The sequence below is a fragment of the Carya illinoinensis genome, chromosome 15 (assembly GCF_018687715.1).
Source record: "Carya illinoinensis cultivar Pawnee chromosome 15, C.illinoinensisPawnee_v1, whole genome shotgun sequence".
NCBI lineage: Eukaryota > Viridiplantae > Streptophyta > Magnoliopsida > Fagales > Juglandaceae > Carya > Carya illinoinensis.
Genome location: NC_056766.1, coordinates 42,039,046 through 42,063,418, shown reverse-complemented (window position 1 = coordinate 42,063,418; position 24,373 = coordinate 42,039,046). Strand labels below are relative to the sequence as shown.

Below are 24,373 nucleotides of genomic sequence, written 5' to 3'. Positions count from 1 at the left end.
GGGCTCCCACTGTTAACTCTTTTAATTAATACAAATTTACCTTAAAAAAACAAAGCAATGTCTTCAATTCTCAGGTCATTCTATAAGCTAACTGGAGTCAATTTTTTTTTAATCAAATTTTTTTGGAGCTTATGCAAGCATTTTATTATTACTTTAGGGCTTCTTATTATATCATGCAAATCCTTTATTAGATGTGTTCTATACACCGACTTGATAATAAAATTTGGCATGTAAGCATTTTATTATTACTTTAGGGCTTCTTATTATATCATGCAAACCCTTTATTAGATGTGTTCTATACACCGACTTGATAATAAAATTTGGCATGTAAGCATTTTATTATTACTTTAACTTATGCAAGCATCAATTAAAAGAATTTTGCCATGCAAATATTTTATTAGGTATGCTCTAAATTTCGGCTTGGGAATAGAATTATATATAAGTTGAAATTATATTTCCTTATAGTTTTTAATTTATTGACACCGAATGTTTAAGAACAATATCCCAACTAATTTCATTGGTACACGGACCCTCGGCATATATTTCTAGATAGTTAAGTGTTAACGTTGTGTGTATTTATTTTTTAATTTTTTGTGTTTGTGGCCTGATTGACATTATCCCAAGTCTCCAAATTAATGGAGGTCTGGAGTTTGAAACCTACCTCCCCTAAATGTATTTAAAAAAAAAAATGTTGTGTTTTTTTCCTTGCTACATTGTTTTACATTTTATTTCAAAATTAATGATGAAGTAAAGGAAAATTCTTCTTATCATCCTCACACTTCACACACTACACTTATTTTAATTTTTTTTTCATTTTTTCTATAATAAATATATAGTGTGTAGATGATAAATAGAATAATTTAATTAGTTTAATAAGAATAAAATGAAATAAAAAATAAAAATAATAAAAAATATTATTTTAATATATAAAGTGTGTGGTGTGGGATGATGTGTAGCATTTCTCTTAAGTAAATTGATCCGAAATTAATTTAGTTTTAAACAATAATAATTAAAAACTCAAAACGACGTTCGTTTACAAACAAAACGATTTTTTTAATGCTCGAGAAATTGCCGTTGGCAGAAAATGGTTGTTCTTGTTCATTCCTCTCCGCTTGACTGCTTACCCACAGACATATAATAGATCCTTCCTTTTCTCCGATCACAAGTTCTCACAGAGAACTACTATGGCGGTAATTAGCTTCCTCAGATCCCAAAATCCTATTCCCATTTCTCTGTTTTAGAGAATTTTATATTTTACTTTGATCTGCCGTTGTGGCAGGATTCGACGGGGATGACGCTGATGGATCTGATAACGGCGGACCCTACTCCTGCTCTGGCGTCTTCCAGTGCGTCAGCTGCTCCGACTCCGGGTCCTTCTTCGGCTCCGCCCACAGCGCTGGGGAAGCCGGCCACGGAGAAGAAGTCCAAAAGAGCCACGCTCATGCAGATCCACAACGACACCGTTTCCGTTGCCAAGGCCGCCCTTAATCCGGTCCGCACCAACATCATGCCCCAGAAGCAGAAGAAAAAGGTGCTCCCTTTTTCATATCTCTTACTCTTGCCCTCGCTGGTAGCTGAGGAAGTGTGGAAAATCGGGATGTGTCATAGTTTATGCCGAATTCCGTGGAACGTTGAATGCTCTTGTTTAAATTCTATCTTTCTTTGCCTATTATGTACTTTTATGCTCTGTTTAATCACTGACAAAACGCTGGATAACTGGATTTCTTGTGCTTGTTACTTATCGGAAAAAAGAAGATCTTTGAAATATCACAGGTTAAATGATTGCAGATTTATCTTGTTAGTAAAATTTTCTTTTTGGTTGGATTGAATTGGTGCTTAATGCAGTTTGCTTCATCTTTATAGCCTGTTTCGTATTCACAACTGGCGAGGAGTATTCACGAATTGGCTGCAACATCTGATCAAGTAAATATCACCCTCCTAATATTTCTTAAGCTGATTTTTCTTTGGCTTGGAAATTCCTGAGTTTTTTATTGTTTTCTTCGTTTACCGTGACAAATTTGTGCGTAGAAAAGCTCTCAGAAGCAGTTGGTGCATCATGTATTTCCTAAACTTGCAGTTTACAACTCAGTGGACCCTTCATTGGCACCATCTCTTCTCATGGTATGAGTGATTCCTTGTTAGATTTCATTTCTTGTTTCTTTCTGTTGCAATTATTTTTTTCAAGCATATCATTTTTATCTTTTAGCATAACTTAGGTCTATTACAGTTTCTTCAATTGCCTGTTCCATCTTTTGTTGCGTGATGTGATATTGTTGAAACATATGATTCACAATGAACCACAGTTTTAGGTGTCTTGGTACGTTTGACCATTTATTAGTTTGGATATCTCTATATGACATTTTTTTTTTGATAAGTAAAAATATTACATATATATTAATAGTAGTAACCAAGTACACTGGACGTATACAAGAAAACACTTGCCCATCTTAGAGTGCCCCGAATCACCCAAAAGCCCATGAAAACTACCTTAAATACACCAAACCCGAATTGGAATGGAACACACCTCCCCAACTCCAGCCCCTTGTTTCCCATACAACGAATTCAAATCCCTCTACAAGACCGTCTTGACAATGCCCTCCCTTTAGTTTTCCTTCGACTTGAACTATCTCCCTTAGCATCGTAGTTAATTGCCCATGAAAGACACTTTAACTCCCTGCTTTTCTTGAAACTTGATTTGGTTTCAAGTGCGTGGCTTGCCTCAATCAAGTGAATAGAGCTTTAATTTGGTCTTCATATGTATCATTTGAAATCCCCATGATTTCCTTAAACCTGTTAACTTTATTAAGAACCCAATCCGATGGTGAAAATGCTATATTATTCAATGGAGGAAGAGAAACTTAGGGAGCAACATTATCCCCATACACAGTACCCAACTGCACTCCCAACTTTAAGCCTTCCTCCACACTAGGCACCAATGACAAATCCCGAGTCTCCTCGACAGCTAGAAGGTGGTTGTCCATTGTTTCTGTCACCATAAAAGGTTCCTCCCCTCCATCAATGATGGCATTGTTGAAATTTGCTTCACCCCCCGACAACCCTTGTAGTTCCGCTTTGTCAGACCCTACTGCTCCCTTAAGAAAAGAATAGATAGGGGATGCACTACCTTTTGTTACTGCATTTTTGTCTTATGAAAGAGGCTCGTTTGATTCTTCCGAAGTACTTAGGACCTTGGAGGGACCCGCATCTTCAACTGAAAGTGAATCCTTGACAACAATACCAGCCCCATCTTGAGGGCCTACTGCTCGCTCAGGAGGCTTAGTTGACAAGTTGCCAATGTCCTGAGTGATACTGGCATGGACGATGCTGACGTCTGGACCTATTTGTGACGACGAAGAAACACCCTTTGCTGGCACACTTGAGGCCTTCATCTTTGACCCACCTCTGAAACCCGCGACTAGCTCCAGCCCCTTATCCACTTTAATCATCAAATCTCTCACATACTCCATAATTCCCATCAATTGAGTTTTGACATCCCACAAGACCCCTTCTACATCTCCCCATGTCATTTGACATGCTTTGTCACCTACAAGAGCTTTACCCTTTTCTTTGGCGGTGAAACTAATCTAGGCCGAACTACCCGCTAATGACTTCAACACCTCAGCATACGAGGCACCTTTCACTGGGGAAGGCCTTCCCTTTGACTTTCTATCAACAAACTTCCCATTGTTTACATGCTTCAGAATAGTGGCTTTAGCCCCAGTAACACTTCGAATGGAATACAGAAAGACTTTCCATCCAATGCCATTTGCGCCTTTTGGAATTACCAACAAGCCTTTCTTTATTCCATTTTGAAATTCTGAGAGTTGAAGAAGCTACCCCTTGCGTTACTAAGATGTTGAATGATGAATATTCCATTACCCATCCTTAGCTCTCTGAAGAATCCTTCATGACAGTTGAGAACAAGACAATCCTCAAATCCCCTTAGCCACCCACTTAAGTTTTTGATTCCACCTTCAGCTCCCTCTTGCCTTCCAACTGAGACAAATCCACATCGCGTGTCTTCATCTTTGAATCGCAAATCCCAAATCAGAGGTCCCTACTGCTCCCACTTCGTCATCTTAAGGAAAAATACCCACGATGACCAGATCTGTGCCCACGAAATCAAAGGTAACCCTTAATTGCAGTTACAAAAAAAAAAGAACAAATACCCTGTCGCCAGAGGATGATCAACGTCGGAGGCCGCTTCGTAGTCGTCGGAGTCCTTCGATCAAGTCTATGGCATACCCAGAGTTAGAGACACAGGTCGCAATACCCAGCAAATTGTGCTAACGGAACAACATAAGCAAAATCCCAATTGCCGGAGAAGGATTGACATCGAAGGCCCCTCAAAGGAGTCACTGGAGTCCGTCGGTCAGGTCTGTGGCGGTGGTAGGCCCAGGCGACGGTCGTTGATGCCTACGAGAAAAGAGAAATTGAAAAATTGAAAAAACCCACTCGCCGGAGGGAGGACCGACGTCGGCCTCGTTTGTGATGGAAGAGACAAGTCACTCACCGGTCGGCGGTGGTGTGGGGTGGGGGCGGGATGGAGTTCTTAGGGTTTATCCTCTATATGACATTTATGGAATGGATAATTGTAATACCTTGAGTTTGCCTTTGCATTAATCTCATGACATTTGGTTTGCTAGTTGTTTTAATTCAATAGCTTTGGGAATTGGGGTGCTGGTGATTAAATGGACATAGAGATGAGGTCATACTCCTTTATTCTATTCTACCTCAGCTTGCATGGAGGGTACTCAGGACATCAACTTCTATAGATCCCAAATTGTTATTTTTTATGTTGAAAATAACCAACTGTGCACCATGTATCTTAGTTTGAGATTATTTGGGAGTGAAGACTTTGTTGTTATATCTTGTTACTGTATGTCTAGGGAGATTCTATTTCCATTGTAGGGCTTTTAATTATAGTTAGCATGCATCTTAAAGTGACTGTTTTAACATCTTTTCTTCATAGCTTCTTTGAGCATATTAAGCTTGGTGGAGGCTGTGTAGGTATTGATACGAGTGTATGCCGCACTAGTTGTAGATCTTTTTATTGAGTTTATATAGTAACAACTAACAACTTTAACATTTTGCATTTATGATTTATGTATTTATCTCTCTTTTTGTAATTTTCCTTCTCTGCAGCTCAATCAGCAGTGTGAAGATAGGAGTGTTCTACGGTACGTATATTATTATTTGGCCAGAATTTTATCGGACACTGGAGCGCAAGGTTTAGGCACAGGTGGTGGGATCCCTACTCCAAATTGGGATGCTCTAGCTGACATTGATGCGGTTGGAGGGGTGACGAGAGCTGATGTTGTACCACGAATAGTTGAACAGCTTACAGCAGAGGCATCCAGTGTTGATGCTGAATGTAAAATCATTTCTTAGTTTACATTTCATATGAATTCATTTCCAGCTTCTGGTTTCCCTAACCATTACATCTCCATTTTATTACTTTTTATAAGATTCTTTGAAAACTTAACACCTGTATAGTTCTGTCTAGAGAGGATTTAGTTTTTGTCATTTCCTAAGAACAAATTTTTCTTTATAAGTAACTTCGCAAGAAAAAATTAGTTTGTTATAATCTTCCTTTCTGTGCTTGGTTAGAGATTTATCTGTGCTAAATGCAAAATAATATAATGAATTAATCATTAGATGTTGGGGTTTGATTTGAACTTTGTCTAATGAGGATTTTATTATCAGTAAAACAAGGATTTTATTGATGAGATATATAAGCATAGCCCAAGTACACGGGGCATATACAAGAGTGACACCTAAGCACTTTTTCTATTTAGGAATTATGCTTAATTTAGGAATTATGCTTACAACTTACAAATATAATAGACACCAGCTGAAACTGTTCATGTTTCTATTTTTTACTTAAAATTTATTACTTAAAGGCCTGGAGGATAGGGTGATTGCAACTGCCAAGTCTTGTCTTTAAATGATTGTTGGTAGAATCATGCTTGTGCATGTTTTGAATCTGAAAGTGTCCTTGTGAATCTCCGTGTTTGCCCACTTATCTCAGTTAATAGTAATTTAAGTGTAATTTTATTTTACAGTTTGAGATAAGAAATTGCTGCCTAAAAGGAAATAAAATGATTTATTCCCCCCCATCTAGTCTCTTTCCGTGCAGAGTAATTGGTTGCTACTTTTATGGTTGAAATTTGAGTCCTGTTTGAAGTGGCTGTAGATAATGATTTGCATTTATTGCTTCATCATTTCTGTAGTTCATGCACGGAGATTGCAGGCTTTAAAGGCTCTTACATATGCTCCTTCAAGCAACTCTGGCATGTTGTCAAGATTGTATGAAATTGTATTTGGCATACTTGATAAGGTTTGTCCCATTTTTTTCTTCTATAAATATGTACCGAGAATGCTACTCTCTTTACCATTCTCTGTAGACTTGTAATTACTAGAGACTTATATGTTGTATTATCTTAAAAGTTTTTCTTTTATAAAAATATTCTTATTCTTGTGTTGGAAGAACATAGTTTGGCACTTAGCAAGGTTGGCCTCTTCCCTGGGTGCAACTCACCCAACTGCTCATGGAGCCTAGAGCAAAACCTACAATCATGATCCTGAATGACTGGAACAAAGGAGAGAAAAGGGGGGGGGGGGGGGTGCTTTAAAACCTTGTTGGATAACTGATTGTTTGAAAAGCTTAAGGTTATGGGAACATCTATCATGCTCCACACAAACTCTGCTTTTGGTTGTTGGGGATGATTTTTAGGTCTTGTGGTTTGATCTAGCTTGAGGCGACTTAGAGACTTTTGATGAGTGTCAAGGTGATGGTAACCCAATGATTAAATGAATTTGATTTTTTCATTGAGAAATCGTAGAAGCTTTTGAGTTGAGAACTTAAGATTTATATGATCAGTTGGTATATTCTCATTGCTAAGATTTGTTATGATCAGGTGGATATTTAAAATCATTGCTAAAATTTATATGAAAAAGGAGCACACTTTAGTTTTCTTTTGAAAACAGAATAAAGTTTAAGAAGATCAAGTGGTTGGTGGATTCAGTCGCTGCTGGATAAATATAAGGTGAATGACTTAGGTGTCTGATGTGATCAGAGGAAGTTCAATGCTTAATTAGGTCTGTCTATTACTTACAACAATGAATGGCATCTTGTAATTGCAGAAAATGAAAGCACCACGATAACTTTGTGATGTACTATGTTTTTCAATCGAGAATGCCGAAATGCATTCTAATGCCAGAAGGTATAAGAATGGAGTACAATTTGGAATAGGTAGCAGCAGTAAATACATATTAAAAAGGGTAGCAGCAGCAGCAAATAAAAAACCTCTACTTGCCCTCTAGTGACAATAGGAAAGGCTCTCCAGATGGTTTTAGGGCTTTTTTTCTTTCATAGATTTTTGCTTTGGGCTTCTTCTATTGTATTGAATGGAATGGGTTTTAATGACTTTTACGCTACTTTCTGTAGTGCGTAGTTTTTGTAATTAGACTCTTTCTTGTATACTTCCTGTGTACTCGGGTTTTGCCTTTTTTCGTGGATTAATAAATTCTCTTTTTACCTATAAAAAAAAAAAATCTTGTGCTTCTGTATCAATAGTGTCCTCATCTATTGTGTGCACTATGAGTTTAAATCGATTGTTTAGGAAACCCTAGGAGGTTCTGGTTATAATTTGTTTGATGCCATGCTTTGGATTTCAGGAGTTATGTTAGGTAGTTACGATGGGTGTTTAATTCAGGAAACTTCCATTTGTCTCTAGCATGGATGTGAAGAAGGTGACACTATTGACAATTGGTGTTACTATACATGTGAATGAGTTGCACGTTGGATGGATAATTATTTGACATTGATATAATCTCACCTTTGACATAAGTTAGACATTTTAATTGTGTTCCTGTTCATTAAGTTAGTTTTTTTCCTTGACGTATTATTATGTTCATTTCATTATTGTAGTGTCATGGAAATTATGCTTCAAGTTTTCTTGTTTTTAGTGTTAACATATGGATTTTCAGGTAGCTGATGGCACACAAAAACGTAAGAAAGGCGTGTTTGGGGCAAAAGGTGGTGATAAGGAGGTAATAATTCATCATAAGTTTCTCTATTTGCTGTGTGTTTTATCATGTCATTGGATTGCTTTTTTTATTTTTATTTTTTATTTTCTAAGTACCTCAATGATTAATATGATATCTTGCCAGCAAAAAAGTATAATGATGGTATCTTGAGATTTCTAGCACCAAGTCTGGGAACCAGTTTCTGTTCATTTTTGTTTCTGATGATGCTTATGATCATTGGGAAGGGGTTACTAATGATAGTGTGTTAATTCAACAATAAGTTAGCAAAGGTGTTGGACTTCTACTGGCAGAATTTTGCTATAAGTGTGTGGATAGCGGATTTTGGTTTGGTTTAGTCAGTTACATTTTTTCTGCTAATCTTACCAGCCGTGTTTTTGCATGCATGCATGTCTGATTGTCTCACAGACTTGTTCATTGGCATCCTATGCTTTCAATTTATTCTCTATACTTTTCTTTAGATGATATGCTCTTATCTGTTTGGTTTTCGTAGATGATCACTGGATGCTATTTTATGCACTTCTTTTAATTTTTAGTTTGTCATTCGGAGTAATTTGCAATATGCTGCACTAAGTGCTTTGAGAAGACTTCCTCTGGATCCTGGAAATCCCGCATTTCTTCATCGTGCTATACAGGGGTAAGTTCTTCATTCTTTCACAGATTGTTTTTAAGGTGTTGGATTTCCTGTTGCAAGGTTATGGTGGGATACGTGAAGCAGTGACTTAGTGGGTTTTGATGGTGAATGGAAGTTTTTCTGTGGATTTTGTTCTTTCGTGAAACTCTAGGATTTGATTTATGTTGTGATTTCCCCCCTTTCTTTTTGGTCTTTCAGAGTTGCACTAGCTTTTTGGGTTCTCTCTTATAAATATTATTGGATCTTTGTTCTTTGTTTTTATAATAAATTCTTGTAACGTCCTCCCAAAAAAAGAAAAAAAAAATGCAGTATTAATCCTAAAAAGGAACTAATTCAATGCTTGTTGAGTAAGTAAGATAAGTTTTATTAATGATAAAAAAGGCACAATCGGCCATCAAAGTGCACCGGGAGTGTACATCAGATACACCTAACTAGAGAAAGCAAAGAAATTAAGAAAATATAGGAAGTTAAAGTTACAGAAATATAAGTGGGAAGCTTTCCATCCAATAAAAATGTGTACTAAAAAGAAAGCTTGGAGTTCTTACATTGTACCTATACTATTTTCAAAACTCTGATTGTTTCTTTCTCACCATGTGCACCATAGTGAAGAGATTAGAATCATTATCCACAAGAGCCTGCTGTGAACACTATCAAGTCTTCATTTACAACTTGCTAACAAATTATCACCAGTCTAAGCATCACCTAGTCTAAGCAAAAGTTAAAAAAAACTGCTTGTATAATAGTGCTAGCTATCTCACTACGGGGGTCAATTATAACATTGAATAATCCTTTTGGAGTATAGGCCCATAAGGCTTGAGTTTTTATTGGGTTATTACAAATGGATCAGAGACAATCTTAGTTAGAATTGTGGGACTTAGTTGCGCCACATACAACAAAATGACTTGACGAGGATGTAGAAACTTAAGGGGGAGGATTATAATATAATACCTTGGATTGAGATCCTAGATTTTCTAGGAGGGAGAAGTTCTTTTATTTATTTTTTGATATGCAAGAAGTAAATTATATTGATATGAATAAAATAGGCATAGTCTATGTACACAGGGAGTATACAAAAGAACACCTAAATACATTCTAAATTAAAGACAAAAAGTCATGAGCATTGTTTTCATCAAGTACAATGGCTGAAAACCAAAGCATTAAAGTGTGCATAAAAAAATTCTGAAGCTCCGTCATTGTGTGCTCCCTATCTTCAAAACATCGCTCATTTCTTTCTGACCATGTAAATCACATGATACACAAGGGGATCGTCTTCCACACTATCGCCACCTGAGGTAGGGGTGAAAACTGGAACCGATATGAATTTCAGGGGAAGATATCGACTGAAATCGATGGATGGAGAGTGGTAAAATCGGCCGGCATAGTTTTGGCTGGTTGCCGTCGGTTCATTCGTGTGAACATCGGTTCCAATGAGTCATACAAATTTCTCAACACTCAACAATATAGATTCAACAATAAACATCAACTATCCCATGAGAGAGAGAGAGAGAGAGTGAGTCTGAGATGGAGGCTTTGAGAGCCTGAGAGGGAGATGAGAGTGAGAGGGAGATGGCATCGCTGCATCAAAGAGGGAGTAATCATCGCATCGGAGAGGGAGGTTGGGGGGGTGGCTGCCGCTTGGGAGAATCTCTAAGTTCCAAATGGTGAGGGAGAAATTTTGTAGGAAAAATGGTTGCATTTATATATGCATTTTTTACAACCTGTGTCCTCGAAACGACACTATTTCACTTATTTAAGTGAAACGGCGTCGTTTTCATATAAATATATTTGAAAAAAAATATATATAAGCTGACTTCGGCCGGTTCAGCGGTTTTTCTTGGGTTGAACCGTGAACTGAACCAGCCGACGTCGGTTTGGCTTAAATCCTACCGCCGGCCGACTGGTTCTTTGCCGGTTTCAGAAGGTTCCCTGCTTCAATGGCAGGTCTGATCGGTTTTGGTCGGTTTTCTCTGTTTTCTACAGCCCAACTTGAGGACAGCCTTGAATTTTCTTCCAACAGGCCAATAAATCCACTACTCTCAATGCCATCACCCAAGCAACATCCACCCTTCTAAAGATCTCACTTCACAGCCCCCTTGTCACCTCACAATACAAAAGTAGATGATCCACAGATTCTTCGTGCTTTTTACACAAATAGCACCAATCCATCACGATGAGTCCCCTCTTTCTAAGATTGTCCGTGGTCAAAATCTTCCCAAGAGCGACAGTCCATAAAGAAAGCTACCTTAGAGGGCACACGAGACCTCCAGATCCTCTTCCAAGGGAATGAAACATGGTCATGTGCTGTCAAGATCTTGTAGGATCCCCTAACTATACATTTCTTGGTACCATTGACCCTCCACTATATCTTATCCTCCTACGATGTAGTGTTCCCCAAGGAGTATAACAACCTGAAAAATTCTGATACAATGTGCAGTTCCCAGCCATAAATGTCCCTGTTGAAGAGAACATTCCACTGGTAAGAGCCATGGGAAAAAACTCATCTCTGCGATTGAAGCCTTGCGATTAGCTGCAATACGATATAGTGCTGACAATGCCTTGTGAAGAGCGCAATCACCGCACCAAACATCATGCCAAAACTTGACTCGTGACCCCTCTCCAACCACAAACCGGATTTGATCCTTGAAGCTTTGCCATCCCCTTTGAATAAATTTCCATAAACCCACACCATACCCCCCCTAACTATATTGGAACACCAACCCCCCAGGCACTTCCATGTCTAGCATTAATAGTCTCCTTCCAAAGCGAGTCCCGGGAGGGAGAAGTTCTTTTATGATGGATTTCGATTCTAATATAGGCCCAAAAGTGACATGGGCTTTCCCCTGGTCATTACATAGAACCAACTCACCTCATTAGAGCTCCAACCACCCAAAGCACTAGAATATTTCATGTCGATCACTATCCATTGGCTATCTCTTTCATTGGCATACAACCATAGCCACTTCCCTAGAGGATTCTGTTGATCTTCCATGGCAGGATTGATCTTGTAACCCCACAATACTTGTTTAATTTGTTCAAGATGTGCTCTACTTCTTTTCTTCCCTGTTTTTTGATAAGTAAATTTTCTTCCCATGTCCCTTGAAAATAAAAAACCATTTCAGTTTGTATACAGCTATTGCTTCATGCTCGCATTTTGAGGCTTTATTTACAGTCCGTAGAATCTTTAAAATTTGACCATATGAGTATGGGGGTCAATATATGTATGCACATGTTACTCTTACTTTTGTTTTCATGTTTAGGTTCTGCCAAAATATGGATATTTTTTGTATTTGCCTCATTTTTGTCCACTGATAGAACTTTTAGATTGAAACATCTGTTATTTTTTTCTAGTCCATTAAAATCTCTTCCGATTCATTCATGGCACAAGTTTATAATTGCAATTCACTTCTCCCTTTTATGAAGCCTTTCTGTCCTTTCTTTTATATGATATAATTTATGTATATTGTGCACTGTATATAAATAATTGTTTTTAATCCTCTACAGATCTTTTGATATAAGTTTGGAAATCCTGATTTTTTTTATTCTGGTAATGCTTTGTATTTTTGCTTAATCTATATATACGTAGATTGGTGGCTGCAAGTCCTATGGATAATTATCTCTTGCTCAAGGAACCCTAGTTTCATTGATCTGCTTTTGTTTGTTCCACTTGCAAGCCTATGTTTGAATATCTTTATTATGCTTATTGTGCTGCTTTTAATTTTTAACCAATTTCATCATGGTTATGGTACATCTACTATTCCTGTTTTGTTATGTTTTGTCTATTGTCAATAACTAGTGGTGTCAAATTGGCAGGGTTTCATTTGCCGATCCTGTTGCTGTAAGGCATGCATTGGAAATTCTCTCGGAGTTAGCTACAAGAGATACTTATGCAGTTGCGATGGCCTTAGGTTACTTGACTTGACTATTAAACTCTCTCATTCTCAAGGCATCTGTTGTCATGAAAATATATTTGTTTCCATGATGCTGGAAGTAAGGTTTGGTGGTTATAATGTATTCTGACTCTGTACGGTTATAATCTCTCTGCAGGAAAGCTTGCACAACCTGGAGGTATTTTTCCTATTCTTTGTTGTCTTTTGGCATCCTCTTCTTACCATTGTTGTGGATTAGTGTTGGTTTTTGAAGTTACATATGGTAATACCTCATTAGATTTTTAAAGTTTCTGGTTTTTGAGTCTGTGCAATTCAAATCAATAGCAAACATGATACAAATAAAAAGATCTCTTCCTTGTTTGAGTTCTATGCATCTTTCTCTCACTTTTAATCATGTGTCGAGTGTAAGATTGCGAAGAAGAAACTCTTTCATGACTATTTTGCCCTTGGCTTCAGCACTTTGTGTCAGTTCTGTATAGATTTAGAAAATTCATCAAATTGCTCGTTAACAGAAAGGGATCTGAATATGACAATTAAATGAGAATCAATATCTTTGCCCTGATGTTATGGCTAATTCAACATTTTTTCTCAATGTTGATCCGTGCATATGAACTTTGGGGAGAGAGAGGGAGTAATCAGATCTGCAATGCTGTTGAGCTTTTATGTCAACTTGGTCAAATTATTCCTTTAATTGATACTATGATTGGCTGGGTGCATATGACAGTATTGGTCTGTCTCTCTTTAATTTTATTTTGTAATTTTTTCCTTTTGTATTTTTTTTGTATACGCCCAGTGCAATGAGACTTCTTGTATTTTGATATTACTTCTTGTTACATAAAAAACGCACTTTTTAAACACTACCTCCTTTAGTTTATTCCTAGTATTGATAATTTGGACGATGACTCTTATGCTCTTTGAAGTTTCTGAGACTCGAGAAATTGATGCTTCAATGAATTGATTGTTCTGCTAGGGGCTTGGTCTATTCTAAGATGTGTCACAGCTACTTTTGCAGTAAATGGATTTCTGGTCTTAATTGGAGTCTGCAAACTATCTCTATTTCATGTTTTACTTGAGTTGTTATTTGGTCCAGCTTCTTGTGAAACCTTACCATTTTTGGATGTTGTACAAAGCAGGTGCTTTGCAGGATGTTTTGCATTTGCATGACGTTCTTGCTAGAGTTTCACTAGCCAAATTGTGCCATACAATAGCAAGAGCTCGGGCACTAGATGGTAAGTAATGGTAAATTGTTATATCTCAATTATTGTTTCTGTCCAATATGTATGAGATGATAGGTTTATTGAAATATTGTCAATAGAGAGGCCAGATATAAAATCTCAGTTCAACTCAGTACTATATCAACTCCTCCTGGATCCTAGCGAGAAAGTCTGCTTTGAAGCAATATTATGTGTATTGGGAAAGTACGATAACACAGAAAGGTTTGTTTTATTATCTTAAAGCATTATTCTTCCTGCATTTCCATTTTATACATTTTCATCTTTCATGGGGTTAGAACAGCATTGCATGCAGTTTTGTCACACTGCTTTAGTATTTACTGGGATATGTTTTACTTAGAGAGTCACTCCTAGTGAAAATTTTGTAATTTGTTTCCCTGGCATTTGCTTAATGTAGGACTGAAGAGCGAGCTGCTGGTTGGTACCGTTTAACCAGGGAGATCCTCAAATTGCCAGAAGCTCCATCTGTGTCATCAAAGGAAAAAGATAAATCTCAAAAGACAAGGCGTCCACAACCGCTTATAAAACTTGTAATGAGAAGGTAGAAACATCTCTCCCTTTCTATCTGATATGAGAAATTTTATCTTGCAAGGTTCTAAAGGAGGTGTTCTCAAATTTAGCAAAATAGCTTGTCAGTGGCTACTTTTATGTGCATGGGCGTTTTAATTGAAGTTCATTTATTTTTTGGTTCCTGCCATGATTCAGATTGGAGAGTTCTTTCCGTAGTTTCTCTAGGCCAGTACTTCATGCAGCATCCAGAGTTGTGCAGGAGATGGGAAAAAGTCGGGCTGCTGCTTTTGCTCTAGGTTTGCAGGATATTGATGAAGGAGTTCATGTTAATACATTTGCAGATACTGTTGACTCGCATGATTCAGATACTAATGGGAACTCACACCCTGAAAGTAATTTTTTATTATTTGCTTTCTGGTCCATCTCTTCTATAGCTATTATGTATATAAAGTGACAATGGATCCTGATTATTAACCTGTGAAAGCTGTATATGGCGTCTTGGGTTATTATTAGGCATAGTTTATTATTGTAAGTATTTTAGGTTGGTTTTATATGGATTACTTGGTTTGTCCCCCATAGTGGTTGACATTACTACTGAAATTTGTTTAATTCTATCCTACTCATGGTAGTTTGATGTCACTAACTGTACACAAGTGACGCAGATGGTATATCATGGAGGTGGGGAAAATACTGAGGCTGATCCTCTTTTCTCCACCTCCATTACATGATTTCATTGAGCCTATGTGCAATTTAGTATGCACTTGGGTTGTGTTATTTTTAGTTTAGATTTGTCTTTAGTTCAGTATTTTTTTATATTACACATGATTAGATGAAAATTATATGGAGCAACTGATTGGATCACCTTAGATGATATATATTTGGCATAATTTGTTATTGATAAATGAGCAGGACTTGTGCAGTTTGAATTATTCTTTCTGCAATCTGCATATGCACTATTAAATAGTTAGATATATAGTTCTGAATGGACTTATCAAAACAAATATATGTAGTTCTGAATGGGCTTTCAGTATCAAGGTTAAATAGGATCCATATTTTTCTATTTATTGGGGTTTAAAGGAAATGTACTGTTATCTTTGTGGTAACTCAGTGTCCATTGGGGTACTATTATCTATGCCAGTGACTTTGTGGTAACTCAGTGTCCATTTGGGTACTGTTATCTATACCAGTGACTTAGTATTGTTCATCTTTTCAGGTTTCATAATTGCTGTTACAGTTTCTTAAAAATTGTGATAGTTTCAGTCTCTTAGCTATTTAAAATGGTGCAATCTTTCAGTTCCAACAAATGTTGGTTTATGTTGATTAAATATTTTTTTATGATAATTTATTTTGAATTACAAGTTTGAACCTGTAGGGGTTGGTTTAAGTGGTGAAGACCTTAGTCTTGGTAGTATGCTCTCCCTCGAAGGTTTAATATTCGAATCCCCTTGGGTGCAAACAATCTGTTGGGGCCATCAAACTGGGGATTTTTCTCTTGAATTACCCGAGGTGCACTTGTGGAAAACTTTTTGCCGAGGGCCCGTGCACTCCAGTGATTAGTCGGAACGTGTTTTCGGACACCTGGTGCCAATAGAAAAAAAAAAGAATTACAAGTTTGACCCATAGTCTGCATTCATTTTGAAATAGTTATATTTGAATAATATATATATTTTTAAAATGGCCTTGTTTAGGCTATTTGGTGGATAATTGTCTAATTGCATTTCATTCTTACTCGCTTGTAGATACCCGAAAACCATCTTCTCTATCAAATGGAACAGGTGGCAAGGATACAGTTGCAGGCTTATTAGCTTCATTAATGGAAGTAGTGCGTACAACTGTAGCATGCGAATGTGTTTATGTTCGAGCTATGGTAATCAAGGCATTGATCTGGATGCAAAGCCCGCATGATTCCTTTGATGAACTGGAATCAATTATTGCATCGGAGCTCTCTGATCCAGCTTGGCCAGCAACACTATTGAATGATATTTTACTTACATTGCATGCTCGTTTTAAGGTATGTAATGGGTGTAAGTCATTCTTATTATCTTAATGTATGAAAATTTCATTTCAAAGCCATTATTCTTTGCATTTTCTTTGATATTATTAAGTTTAGATTTCTATGAAATTTTCTGCTATTGTACATTTATCGAGGGGTAGAAACTTGGAACAAAGTTATAAATATATTCTACAGAAGTACTAGTTGTTGTAGGAGGCCGGTTATGAATAACGTGTTTGAGTAATTTCTTCTGTTGCACAATCAATGGGGCATGCTCTTTGTATACCACTAGTGTACTTGGGCTTTGTCTCTTATATCACTAAAATTTATTTTTACCTATAAAAAAAAAAATAATAAAAATAAAAAAAATCAATGGTTCTCAAAGAATTTTTTATCCCTTTATTTGTGTTGTGCACTGAGGTGAAGCTATGTTCCCACTTGTTATAAGATTTATTTTGTAATAAGATTCATTGTTGCTTCATCAGGCAACTCCAGATATGGCTGTCACTCTTCTTGAGATCGCAAGGGTTTTTGCTACTAAAGTTCCTGGGAAGATTGATGCTGATGTGTTACAACTACTATGGAAAGTAGGTTTTCGTGCGTTCTTCACCTAAAATAATACAGTCCCTGTCTTTGTGACTTCATTCTCTTTTCACTTTTCTATTTTTTTATGTGTTTATGATATATATTCCTGCACTTGTGTTGTTTGAGAATAATTTTGGATAACGTTGACAAAAATTTGATGAAAGATATCAATGATGCAACCTATTGTTTATCCTGCATGCTTGAAAACCTTGTTCCTGAGAACTTTTTAATCAAGAATTTTGTTTGGTTGAGGCAAATGATCATGCATTTACTTTTATTCTCCTTTTTTTTGCCTACTGAGTGGGGGTAGGGTTAAGGTGTTTACTTGACCAAGCAACACTAAAAGAAGTAGGCTTGAAAATTTCTGAATGAGGATAGAGTTGTCCTCATCGTGAAGCAGTAGAACTCTCAGTTTTCAGAACAGCCAAATACAATTGAAAATTTTCCACTGCTAAATTTTGCATTTTGGTACAGTTGGTTCTTCAAAATCCCATCTTGTCCTTGCATTTGCAATTGCCACTAATAAATGGATCAAGATTTATGTGACAGAGGGCAGAATTAGTGAATCTCTATTTCTTCCCCTCAAAACTCGTCGTTGGTGGTGTTGTTATAATCATAACCATCATCACTATGACATACAATTAAATTGAAGCCGAGTATGCAGATCACTTTATTGGGTCAGATGCACATGTAATGCAACTAGTCATCCAGATGCCTTGGTGTATTCTAGTCTTTTTTTAGAAAGAGGACAGAACCTCTAATTTTATTAAAAATAATCACACTTGTGGTGAAGGAAAACCTTGGTAAATTCTAGTTACACCAGTGGTTTCTCTTGTTCTTTGTTGTTATTATTCTTCCTTTTTACAATTTGCATGCCTTCTTACTTGCCTCATGTCTTTTGCTAAAATAGTAGTTCCCTTGAAATTATCCAGAAATGACATTCATATACTTAATGATTTCATTTCCAGACATGCCTTGTTGGGGCTGGTCCCGATGGAAAACACACAGCTTTGGAGGCTGTCACTATTGTACTTGATCTACCACCGCCACAACCTGGGTCAATGTTGGGGCTTACATCAGTGGACAGTGTTTCTGCATCTGATCCAAAGTCGGCACTGGCATTACAGAGGCTAGTACAAGCAGCAGTAAGCTTCCTATTTGACCAATAAACTTCTTCAGCTATCTTTAATCCTATCATCATAGGGCTATAGTTCTTGCATGTTATTACTTATATGCTTGGAAACAAATATACTTGCAGGTATGGTTTCTTGGAGAAAATGCAAATTATGCTGCGTCTGAATATGCTTGGGAATCTGCAACCCCACCTGGTACAGCGTTAATGATGTTAGATGCAGATAAAATGGTTGCTGCTGCCAGTTCCCGTAACCCTACTCTAGCTGGTGCATTGACTCGGCTTCAAAGGTGTGCTTTCAGTGGCAGTTGGGAGGTATAAACTCAAACTTGAGTAATCATCCAATGGTGGCTTTCTTTCATGTATCTTGGGACCACAATTGAGTATTCTAAACATGGTTGGTGGGGTGTTAGAACTCACCACCCTTCTAATATGGGCTCACATGATCAAAGATTGAGGGTTATAATAATTCATGGAGGGTTTCTGCTGTTGTTAACATGCTAATTGATTTTAGATCATTAATCTGCTATGAGGGTCATGCCTATTATATTCTGAGTAATAATATTTATCTTATAAAAAAAAAAAAAAAATATCATTAATCTGCCATGCCTTAATTTGCTGTGCTATATAGATGATTGTGCACCAAGAATGTAGTGAGGCTTTCATTAACTAGTTTTCCCATAGGTGTTGCCTATCATTTTATCCAAAGGTATAAATTCAAAAAAAAGATGTCAATATGTTTCAATTTGTTTCTTTTAGGAAACATGAAACCCCAAGGGGTTGGTCCAGGTGGTGAAGGTCTTGGTCTTGGGGTATCACTCCCCTCAAGGACTAAGATTCAACATCTCATGGGTGCAAACAATCCTTTGGGGCTACACCCTGTGGTGGAAATCCAGCGATTTAACATGTTCCGTGTAGGGAAATTTCTGAGGATGTGGTGCATGGGACCGGGGTTTACTCTATAGGGGGGTGGGTTTGAAGGGTCCTGCCTTGGAGTGGTTCCTTGACCCAAAAAAAAAAAAAAAAAAAAAAAAAAAAAAAAATCTTTTAGCAAACTTGACTTGCACTATTCTGAACTGGTGCCCAATAAACTTTAATTGCAATGTTAACTTCCCTAACTGCATAAGTTTTTTATGTTCTAGATCAGTTTCATATTTGTTACCAAGATCTTTTTTGAAATAGAAGATGATGTTTATTGCTGCTTTTCTTTTCCTTTTTCTTATGTGAACTGGTTAAATGGACCCTCGCAGATTCGAATCATTGCTGCTCAAGCTCTTACAACCATGGCTATCAGGTCTGGTGAGCCTTTTAGGCTACAGATCTATGAATTCTTACATACTTTGGCACAGGGTGGGTTGCAGTCTCAATTTTCAGAGATGCATCTCAGTAATGGGGAAGATCAAGGAGCCAGTGGCACTGGCCTTGGAGTTCTAATAAGTCCTATGATAAAGGTTCTTGATGAAATGTACAGAGCACAAGATGATTTGATAAAGTAAGAAATGAAGTTTTGTATTTTTTCTTTTATGACTTTTTTAGCTGTTTAGTTAAAAAATATCTTTCCTTTTTACTCATACAAATTCTTTGGTGGAAAAACAGGGAAATACGGAATCATGACAACACAAAAAAAGAATGGACAGATGAAGAACTTAAGAAACTGTATGAAACCCATGAGAAGTTGCTGGATCTTGTTTCCATGTTTTGTTACGTCCCAAGAACAAAGTATCTACCTTTGGGGCCAATAAGGTACTACATTTATCCTGTTTTATGCTATGTTCACAAGAATGAGTTATAGTGATGAACTTTTCCAAACACCATTAAAAAATGGTCTCTCTACAAGCTCTGGGGATAGATTTTGTTATGGAATTTGTGATGAGAACTTCAAATTGATTTAGTTGTATTTCATTTTTTCTGGTCTTTCTGTAATTATATGCTTAATATGGTTTCTAATATTTTATTTTCATTATTGTCTTTGCTTCTTCCTCCCTCTCCCTTCTTTTGTGAAATCTTATGACAGTGCAAAACTTATTGACATCTATCGCACACGGCACAATATAAGCGCATCAGCCGGTTTCAATGATCCTGCTGTTGCCACCGGAATTTCTGATCTTATCTATGAATCTAAACCAGCTGCTACTGAGCCTGATACTCTCGATGATGACCTAGTAAATGCTTGGGCTGCAAATCTTGGTGATGATGACTTGTTGGGAAACAATGCACCGGCAATGAACAGGGTAAGAATTTAGCGTCTGGTTATTAAACATAAATTGGGCAATTTGAGCCTTGTGTAGTATTGTATATCTCTTTCATTTTGCTCATTCTTCAACACACTCCCACGTGTTTTGCTTCTGGCCCTCTCTGCTTAAGTGATTTTCCCTTATTTGGAAATAGACATGAATTTTCTCTTTATGATTATTATTAACAGTTAGAAAGCCAAACGTGGTCACTGTATTATCTCTAAAATACTAATGCCTATGTACTTATAATTTATTTTAAAAGATACAAATGCCTAAACATCAGAGTTGAGCATTCTGTTCTTAGCTTCCTCTCCTAAGAAGAATTTTTACGTGTTTCTCAGCATTGTAATGGGAACTTTACATACGTTTCACACAGACACAGACACATAAACACATGATATCATGGGGATAATCTTTCATGGAGCTCTGCCATCCTAAGATTGACATCACCAATATATGCATGAAGTCATGTGTCATTAGTCAATAGATTAAGGACCTTTTACTTGCTAGATAATAAAGTCAAAAGGACCAAATTAAGTGTTTAGTTGCATAAAAAATTTCCTCTACCTTTACGGTTTGTCGATGTGTTAGATCGGTGTGGAGTTTGTTTGATGTATTTGTCTTTCATCCTGGCATGGGAAAACTTTGTTAAATCGGTTTTAATGAATAGTTATTGAGCCTAAAAGAAATTTTACAGTGCTAAACTTGTCAGTGATTGGAACGACAATCTGAACATAAACTTGTGAGTGGAATATGGATTCTAGTAGTCTTTAAATTTTGTATATTTAATTTAGCATCTTCTGATAAATATTTGTAAGTACGTCTTTATCATTTGATTTCAATCTGCTTAGCAAGAGGATCATTCTATCTCTACTTTGTGCTAGGTTAATGAATTTCTTGCCGGTGTGGGAGCCGATGCTCCTGATGTTGAGGAGGAGAACATCATCTCTAGACCTTCAGTTAGTTATGATGATATGTGGGCAAAGACACTTTTAGAGACCTCAGAACTAGAGGTAAGGGTTCTCTCTTAACTTGTCAAAAGGGAGGTATGTGTTCTCCCAAATCTTACCGAAGTTGGGCTTAGCATGCAATTGGTTTAGAGCTTGGTAGACAAGGACTGCTCAATGGCAGCCATTGTTATCAAAGATCTATATCCGTATCACTTATATAACTAATCTTTTTCTTGGATCACAGGAAGATGATGCAAGGTCATCTGGGACATCTTCACCGGAGTCAACAGGATCAGTTGAATCTTCCATATCATCCCACTTTGGTGGAATGAGCTACCCTTCATTGTTCAGTTCACGGCCAAACACATATGGGGCTTCACAAACTACAGTATGACTAATAATGATTTTGATGCAGTCTCTGTTTCTTTCTTTTTTTCTTCTTGCATTTTAACTGTTTTCTAATACCAAGCTGGTTTCTACTTCGAGCATATTGTTCCTCAATTTTACATTTGTTCAATTGAAAGTGGAGAATGAAAGTAAATGAATATGGACAGATAAGTTTCGGAAGATTGAGCCTAAACTGAAATTGTACTTGGGAGGGACCAAGACCCATCTTATTAGATTCTGTTTAAGACGGACGTGACATCTCTGGTTGACAGCCACCAGATCGATATGGGACATTTTTTAGACGCCTCCTTCAGTTTAAAAACTTTTTTTTTTCATGATTAATAAATTCTCCTGGTTTAAAAGCTACTTTGAGTTGTGACTCCCACAATTATCTATAACAGGAGAGGTCAACGGCAAGCAGGTTTAGCAATCCATCCACTGGTGGTGCCTCAATGTATGAGGGTATAGGTTCTCCGGTTAGTCTTATTTCCTTTCTCTTTCTTGTTCTGTACTTTTTTTTTGATAAGTTCTTGTTCTATACTAATTGAGAGAAAAAACATGTATCTAGTTGTTGATTGTACAATGTGATTTAAATCGCTAAACTTCATGTTTTTTGTACGTTGATTTCCATCCCATCAGATAAGAGAAGAACCTTCGTCATATGCATTTGAGTCGTTTGAGAACCCCTTAGCTGGGCGTGGATCACAAAGTTTTGGGTCCCGAGAAGAGGAGCGCAGATCATCTGGAAATCCAAAGTTTGGAACGGCGCTCTATGACTTCACTGCAGGTGGAGATGATGAGGTTAGTTGACCACTGCTGATTTAATTTACAAATAGTTTTTAGATGAAATTTCTAGGTGAATGAGTAATAATTGTGGTTGTCATTGCAGTTAAATTTAACAGCTGGAGAAGAGGTAGAGATTGAGGACGAAGTGGATGGCTGGTTTTATGTAAGTGTAGAGAGTTTGAAGATCAAAATTGAAAAAGAAAACCAACTTTTATACCAAGAAATTTACAAATAATTGAATATGATTGGAATGTGTTGCTGACGTTGCGATTTTCTGGAGATAAGAAGGTAGTTCTACTAGTATTAGTCTTTCTGCCTAATGTACTGCTGCTCATGTTGCAGGTGAAAAAGAAACGCCCTGGGAGGGATGGCAAGATGGCCGGGCTGGTACCGGTCCTATACGTCAATCAATCTTGAGTGCAGCATTAATCTTGTGTCCAGCAATATATCTACCAACTAGGTTACATTGGTTGTTTCTCCTTCTGCGCCATTTTAGGAGACGATACTACGGCATTAAGTCTTTATTGAGATTATCTGCAGCAATTTAATCCACAACCTTCTTCATTGATGGTGCATCTTGGTGGAGCTTTATTTGAGTGGTGATCTTGTGCATGCTTCCTGAAAGTTTCATACCAGCTTTTTGCTATATAAAATTTCCGAGACGCCAAAACATCCAGACCCTTTTTTCAGCTGTGGAATTTCCTGAGAGAATGAGTTAGTGTGTTGTTCCTTTGTTCATAGTGGTTATTTGTACCATATACAGTAATTTCCAACGGCATTCAGATTTGCAGCATATATTTACAGGTTTTGATGGTGTAACTACAAATGAGTATCCATGATTTTCTAGTCAATGAATTGTAGGTTTCTTTTCTTGCTTGCTTGATTCTCTCATTTGACTATATATATATATATAATTCAATCATTGGAAGAATCCCTACAATATTAGAGTGATTGGTAAGAATGAAACATGAAACTTGGAAATTCTTTTTGGTCATAATTAGTTGGAAAATGATTAACTTAAAACTCTATATTAAATGAAAGATAATTTTATAAAATTGAAATTCGTTTTAATGAAATGTCATGCCTATGTTAACATGAAACGAATTGTAAAGGAGTTGTATGGGTATCGTTATCTTAATTATTTTGGATCCTATGTTCATCATCATCAGTCTTTTTTTTTTCCTTTGTTGACAAAAGCATCTTGAATTCATTAATAACAGATATTATAAATTTGACCTGAAACATATATTATAAGCTAATTACAATATTAATAGCTCTCCAGTATATACTGTACTGATATGGTCTAATTCAAGCTGCGTGTCTCTACAGACCCACAGTTTGAGATACAACAATCATCATCACAGTCAAATTCTTAAAGCAAGTGACAGAAATTCCATCTTAATAAACAGCATGTGGGTCTGAGAGACAGCAATCATCATCACAGTCAAATCCTTAAAGCAAGTGACAGAAATTCCATCTTAATAAACACCATTCGGAATTCAATAATTCTGAGAATAATTCTTAAATGATTTCATAATTTTTGACCACGACAATTAGTTTAATTCATTAGAAGAATATGATGACACGAGCTGATACTTTCTGTTTAATCGAGTAGGGAATTGAATTCACATGCGAGTGCCCTGGGCCCTGGCTTCTTATGGAAGATAGAGACTTGCAATAAATAAATAAAAAAAAAATTGTTTGCACTATGCTTGGGGGTCATCCTCAAACAATGGTTATAATATTGATTATTCAGTATAATTCCTTCCACGTAGCAGTCAGAAAATTCATTTTGTACTGCTTTTCCAAGTCCAAGCTTGAGGTAGAACGTACAGTTATTCCTCATGAGTTGTCAAAGTTCAAAGATGCAATCATATTCAAAGGTGATAGCAATCGACAAGCGAAATCATTTTATATGTATCTTGTTCTTATAGTGGAGATTTGACTCGCAAAATATATGTATCAAGAGATGAAAGTGGGAAGCTGCCAATTTC

At 36.9% G+C, this 24,373-nt stretch overlaps 1 protein-coding gene across 1 annotated transcript; it reads left to right on the top strand.

Annotated features, from left to right (window-relative positions):
• The first annotated feature begins 1,029 nt into the window (after window positions 1-1,029).
• On the top strand, window positions 1,030-23,249 carry LOC122296116. Its single transcript, XM_043105555.1, has 27 exons — window positions 1,030-1,190; window positions 1,280-1,531; window positions 1,864-1,923; window positions 2,029-2,121; window positions 5,146-5,374; window positions 6,234-6,340; window positions 7,993-8,055; window positions 8,586-8,686; window positions 12,494-12,588; window positions 12,728-12,748; window positions 13,704-13,799; window positions 13,886-14,006; window positions 14,200-14,343; window positions 14,508-14,704; window positions 16,052-16,323; window positions 16,791-16,892; window positions 17,859-18,035; window positions 18,149-18,337; window positions 19,273-19,514; window positions 19,619-19,765; window positions 20,037-20,253; window positions 21,141-21,269; window positions 21,451-21,594; window positions 21,995-22,069; window positions 22,233-22,394; window positions 22,483-22,542; window positions 22,722-23,249. Exons 1-27 carry the CDS (start codon window positions 1,185-1,187, stop codon window positions 22,794-22,796), a joined length of 3,576 nt encoding a protein of 1,191 aa, XP_042961489.1. The 5' UTR covers window positions 1,030-1,184; the 3' UTR covers window positions 22,797-23,249.
• Window positions 23,250-24,373: the final 1,124 nt, after the last annotated feature.